Source organism: Cyprinodon variegatus, unplaced genomic scaffold (genome assembly GCF_000732505.1).
Source record: "Cyprinodon variegatus isolate N-32 unplaced genomic scaffold, C_variegatus-1.0 Scaffold812, whole genome shotgun sequence".
Taxonomy (NCBI): domain Eukaryota; kingdom Metazoa; phylum Chordata; class Actinopteri; order Cyprinodontiformes; family Cyprinodontidae; genus Cyprinodon; species Cyprinodon variegatus.
This window is the reverse complement of record NW_015151265.1, coordinates 314476-321048: the sequence shown is the minus strand read 5'-3', so window position 1 is coordinate 321048 and position 6573 is coordinate 314476. Positions and strand designations below refer to the sequence as shown.

The 6573-nt window shown below is 39.3% G+C and overlaps 1 protein-coding gene across 2 annotated transcripts in view; it reads right to left on the bottom strand.

Annotated features, from left to right (window-relative positions):
* gal (galanin/GMAP prepropeptide) overlaps positions 1–6573 on the bottom strand; it is a 15906-nt gene that overhangs the window by 3333 nt on the left and 6000 nt on the right. The window contains exons 3-5 of one of the 2 annotated variants that reach the window (XM_015396672.1): positions 6099–6153; positions 5698–5769; positions 401–487 (exon numbers count right to left, since the gene is read on the bottom strand). In XM_015396672.1, the coding sequence (XP_015252158.1) occupies positions 401–487; positions 5698–5769; positions 6099–6153 (214 nt within the window). The remainder of the gene's footprint in view (positions 1–400; positions 488–5697; positions 5770–6098; positions 6154–6573) is intronic. The other variant, XM_015396673.1, reaches the window with a different exon arrangement.

Here is a 6573-nt window from a genome sequence, read left to right as displayed (position 1 = left end):
AGATGGCAGGAGGGAGGGGTTACTGTATTTGAGCAAAAATGGCCGCTCCCAGACTCAGTGATCGCCATGAAAAGGATTATATTTATTTTTTTAATGACAAATCACCGGAAACATAATAGTTTTCGCTATAAATAATGATGCATTGATTATTCCTGGCTGACCGGACTTTTCCTTTAAATCCTTTAGTGATTATTTTTCCCATTCTTTCTTCAGACTAGAGCTGAAACAATTTATCAGATTAATTGTGATGAATTGATTATTGAAATAATCATCAAATAATCTAGTAAATGATTAATCGTTAACCGGAGCATAGAGACTCTAAAACCTCTAAAAGTTCAAAAGCTTCTCAGCACTTCTACACCAGTGGTAAATAATTGATTTGTGTTGGAGACACACTAACCTGTCCGGACGTCGTCCTCCTGGGCCATGTCTCTCTTCCCAGCCAGACCCGCCTTGTCTCCTAGTGTCCTGTGTCCATCTATGCCGTCTGGACAGTGAGGAGTGACCACAGTCAAAGGGAATCAGACAAGCAGTCAAACCATAAACCGGGCATTTCAACCATCTGAATGCAGAGTTATTGCCTACGGTGGGATGGTAGAATATGCTAAATATTTTCTCTAGAACTGCTCCAAAGATTCTCTACAGCTACAGTGTTTTATAAAGCAGTTTAACCATAAACAGTCATTTCTAAACACCCAACTGTTTTAGAGGCATCATGCAGACACACGTACACACATACATGCTTTCTAAAGAAGAGTTCAAGGACATCATTCACAGTTGGATAACTCAGCAGTGCATTTGCTTTGTTAAAGCTTGCTTCAGGTTCAGAACTTGTACGGACCGCCTGCAGGGCTTGGCTCTTGGAATTGCAATGAAGCTGAAAACTGAAGGGACGTGAAATAAGATGACTGGGAACACAAACAGGAAGTCATGAAAAAGAGGAAAGCAAAGCGATCTTCTGGGCTGTAGCAGTGATCATGAACGGTGACTGAGAAACAGAGCTTTAAGTTAAAGTGGAAAGTTGAGGATTTTATCCTCATTTCATCAGCAGGACGTCCCTCTGATGTTTAAACTTAAAGTAGATTCATGAGTATTAAGTTGGTCGTTAGGTTTCCAGCTCTCTGTCCTGTACTGAGTGGTCACTACTCGACATTGAAGAGGAAACATTAAGTGGCTGTAATGCCGGTGCTCTTCATGGCCGCGTTCCAATTAGCTGAAGAACTAATTGACCTCTAATGGAAATTACCTTAAGTCTAAACCGTCTCCTCTCATCTTTATCGGCTCCTTTTACTCCTTTTCTGTCTCCCTTTTCACATTCTGTCCATCCGAACTATTTACATTCTGACTTTTCTTTTTAAAAAGAACATATTTGTCTTTTAAATTCGTAGGGAAGTCATATTTAAATTTCAAATCATTCTGGCTTAAACATGGATATAACGTACTCTTTAACAGAGCATATTGTCCCAAAAGTTAGAAAATTACTATTTTAATAAATTCTGTTTTAAAATCTGTGTTTTTTTTATTTTATTATTATTATCTTCTGCAGGAAAGTTAGTTATACGTCAGCCTTAACACCTAAATTCGGCCAATCGTATATCAACGGTCATCTGTCAATCAAATTTTTTCGGTCATACCATCTTGATTCATATGTTGCAGCTAATATACGCAGCGGTTAAAATAGGAAATAAGAATAATTTCCTTTCCCATTGAGTTCCGTCCCAGTGTTCACGGGGATGGACGTCTGTGTCTTCAGCAGGCGTAGAGCTAACAGAACTGGCAGCGTTGCGAGGCAAGGGCTCAAACATGTACGGCTGGAAGCCTTCTACACCAAACCAAGCTTCTGCCGCCCTGGCGTCCTCTTCCACAACATCTTCGTCCCCGCTTTCCTCCTCTAAATAAAAAGATGGATGACGGAGGAGACTCATCCACGACCTCCGACACTAAACTCTCCTCCTCTTGCATGTTTCCTCTGTCCATAGCGTTCCTTGACAGTGTCGTTTCTGAGTCACCAATTTAGTGCTACTTGGTCCCAATGGAATTTCCCACTGGGAACCTACTAGCACTAAGTTGTTAACTGGTTAGCATGATGCTTCCGACAAACTGGCCACAATCAAACTTGCTTGTGTAAATTCCACCACAACAATCCCGCCCCCTTGATAATCGACCAATCACATTCAGTTTATTTACCCGTGCACAGTGAAACTGGAAAACCAGCTCCACCCCGTCATTATGGAAGTCGTTGAGGTCGTTGAGGTCGTTGAGGCTTTCCAGTTTCAATCTGCATGTTTTCTAAGCCATTACAACACTTTGTTGGGCTACTCTATAAAAGCCTGGAACTCAACGCTAATCCAGATATTTTGAATTGAGAAAGCTTCCTGGATGGGAAGAGAAACGTCTTCCAACTAGGAAAACAAAGTCCAGTGGATTGTTTTTTTTTACTTTTTTGGAATAACTCTGACCTGGATGACTGAGAATCTCCACCAGCAACTCTGTTTCCATTGGATACACATGGAGCAGCTCTGGTAAGAGGGATTCAGACAGATAATAGAGAGAAACAATAAAGCACGCTGACTATGCCCTGGCTTTCTTACATGTTGCTCTCCATTCTTTACTTTCCTGATTTGTGTCGCATTGGTGGCATCATCAACGCTAACCCAGTGTGGTGTCAGCAGACACGCAGCAATGGGGGCAAAGAGGCCACCTAGCTGCCAGAGAGGCATTAGACCAGCTTCTTATGCCAATGGGAAGGGAGCCAGATGCTGATTGTTAGCAGGTTGAGCCATGTTTGAAAAACACGCATTAACCCGCTATTTTCAGTGGGAAAGAGACTTTAGACTGAGGGCGGTTAAACGTGACAAGGATCTGCCATTCGGACCTAAAGCTTTCCTCATTTAGGTGGCTGTAAAACGCTGATGGTCCAGTAAAGGTTTTACTCGCCCCTGTTGGAGCATCCAGCGATCGATCAAAGCAGAAAGTGAAGGTCCACAGCCAGAAAGGATGTAGGAGTGATCGAAAGTCGCAGCCTCTGCAGCATCCTGACTCCAACTAACAGAGCAACTTTGGGATCAGTTTTACTGGATACCTGAAACCAGTTAGATCCAACATTAGCGTCTGATCTCAGAAATACCCGGTTTTATTCAAGATAAGGGAAGAACAGTGGACTGGATCTTACATCCTGCACTCTTTCCACAAGCTCAGATTAGTCCTTGGTTTGGAGGATCATTTATTTTATGTATCATGAAGGAATTATAAAATACTTTTTGACTCAATTTGTTGTTTTTTGAGGCTTTTGAAAATATGCCAAAGTATAAAAAGTTATGGTTTGATGGTCAGATTAATGTTAATCCCACATAAACCCAAAAATTGTAAGCCATAAATAAATGCAGAAGATATGCTGTCAGAGATTTTATGGCCAAGTATTTCCAGTCGTGCGGGTTTTCACTACAATGTATTTTTATAAATACATTATTTGTTCTTGAATTGAGGAGGTAAATGAGACACTTTGCCAACGGAACAAGACAATTTACCTGCACAATTTATCTAAATTTATCTAATCTTATTACAAAAACTCATTCCATTGGCAGATCATCTTATTTACCTGCTTAGATTAAGGATAAATACACTTAATTTAAAGCTATAGAGGATGATCTTTTATTTCCGGGGGGATCATCTCAATCAGTGGTCCTCCTAACTGTCAATCATTCTGGTGATGTGTTTACGTAAGACTGTCCTACGAGCTCGTCCCGTTAGCTATCTTTTTCTTTCAGGTGTATATTTGTGGTGAGCTACCGTTTCAGACAGATGCGGTTCTTTGAAAATGGCCGATGGTCGGAAGAGGAAAAGTGTCTACGTAGTGGATGAGAAGAAAAGAAAGGCTTCAAAAGAGGCAGATATGTCCCAGAATGCTTTGCGAGGAGAGCTCTCCTCGCAAAGCATTCTGGGATTTGCTGTCACAGCTTCCCGCTGTCGCCTTAGGCTGTCGCTACCTGACAGCGGCTACAAATAACAAAGATGGAGCAGGCAGCATGTTGTGGAGGAGGAGTTACGTGACCAACGGAGCAAAAAGCAGTGATAGTCTGTCTGAACGGTCAGTTGACTGAGTTCACTATAAAGTTCACTATATAGTCCCTGAGAACAGCTACTTTTAAACAGAGCGTGCATGAGGAGAAATGGGCTCGCTCATGGAGAGGGCGGATTTTCAAAAAAGATCCTCCACAATACCTTTAAGACAATTTTATTTATTTCTAGATTGTTTTCCAGTGTTCGCTCTCAGCTGAACACTTTTCAGGCCAGGTGAAGGTCAGGAGGAAGAGGTCTTCCTCAGTTTGGTACTCAAACAGCCTGATGGATAAAAACTTTTGGGTTTTTCCGTATCAGTGGGAATGTTCTGTGTGCTTTTATTCAGATTCACATTTCACTGTTGCTTCCAACATGGTCGATCTACTTACTATTTTATTCCTCTTCTTCAAACACAACGTGGGATTAGTATGTAGAATAATGCGCTACAAAGACCGTCTAGATATAAGTAAAAAAAATCTTAAATTAGGTGTGTTTACCCTTAATCTGAGCAGGTAAATGATTAAAAATAATTTTACTATTTAAATAAGATAATTAGATAATATGCACTTTAATTAAGACAATACAATTGTTTTTTTTTTATTTTAAATGTAAATTGTCCTGTTCCATTGGGAAAGTGTCTCACTTACCTCCTAAATTCAAGTAAAAATGCACTTATTTTAAGAGAAAATACAAATTTAGATTTTTACATTTTTTGGCAGTGTGGTTACTAGTGTAGTGCAAAAAAAGAAATCTAAATAAGTAATTTTTTTCTTTAAATAATTGCATTATTTCTTGAATTGAGGAGGTAAGTGAGACACTTTCCCAATGGAACAAGACAATTTAATTTTAAAATAACACAAAACAATTGTATTGTCTTATTTCAAGTGCATATTATCACTGAAAAAATTATCTTAAATTGAGTAAAAATGTCTTAAATTAAGGGTATTTACCCTTAATATGAGCAGGTAAATAAGATGATTTACCAATGGAATAAGTATTTTTACTCTTAAAATAAGGTATCTAGATAAAACGCACTTGAAATAAGACAATGCAATTGTTTTTTCTTATTTTAAGTGTAAATTGTCTTGTTCCTTTGGCAAAATGTCTCACTTAAATCCTTAATTCAAGAAAAACATGCACTTATTTTAAGAAAAAATTACTTATTTAGATTTCATTTTTTTGCAGTGATTGAATTATTTTATTTTAGGAGGATATATACTTTTTTCCATTGGCAAATCATATTATTTGCCTGCTCAAATTGAGGATAAATACACTTAAATTAAGACATGTTTACCTGTTTCTAGATCGTTTTTGCAGTGTGAAATCTGAGCTGCTGTCCTTCCACACATGACGTACCTATTATTTATATAATCGTTGATAGAACTCTGCTAACATCTGATTTGCCTTTTAGAAGCAATGATCTAAGATTATTGATCAGTGGAGAATTCATTTCCTGCACCAGATTGGAAGCACACAGAGATCAGGATGAAGAAGCAGAGTGAAGAGTGTGAGGAAGAGGAGGAGGAGGATGTGTCATCTGATGGAGAAACAGAAGCAGCTTAAAAGAAAATATGGTGAGAAAGAGCAATTCCTGGTCTGACCCCAAGGCCCTGCAGCGGCCGTATGTTTCTATCTTACATTGATTGACCAGCTCGTCTCTGCCTCTGGCACTGGGGGAATCCTTTATCTGAATTAGGTGATCAATACGACCTGAAACACAGGATGAGGCAGGAGCAACCTTTACCTGGGCTCCACACACTCGCTCTGACACACACTCACACGCCGCTGAGGGTCCAGCCGCTCTGTTCTCAACTAACCGGACCTCCCTTAGAACACACACACACACACACATCTGGACCCCCACGGTTCCCGTTATGTGTCCCCTGATAATGAAGTCTTCCTCACATTAGGCTACATTAGCTGCTACCCAGAGGAGACGACGGAGACGGACAAAGAAACACAATGATGGGAGCTAGATTACATGAGGATGATTTTCAGGCAGAACAAAGAACTGCAGATGTGTTTGTGCTTTTACTTACGGGGACCTAACAGGTAGCCGGCGCTGTTCAGAGTCCAGCCGCGCTTCTCCTTCGCCTGAGGTTAGAAAGACACAGCAGGACTAATTTCATTCCTTCCTCCCAATAAAAGAGGATTCTGCCTGAAGCTCATCTGAACCTCAGATATAAGAAACAAAGGATTTTATTCCCCCTCTGCAAACCAACATTATGGATCATCACAGCAAATTAAATTGACCAGAACACACTGCAAAAACAATACATAAATAAGTAAAAATGTCTTAAATCCAACAGATTGAGGATTTTTAAACGTAAAATAAGATAATTAGATAATAATCAATCAAAATAAGACAATACATTTGTTTTGTTTTTTTCTTATTTTAAATGTAAATTATCTTGTTCCTTTGCCAAAATGTCTCTTTTACCTCCTCTATCCCAGAACAAATGCACTTATTTTAATACCGGTAATTTAAATAAGAAAAAATTACTTATCTAGATT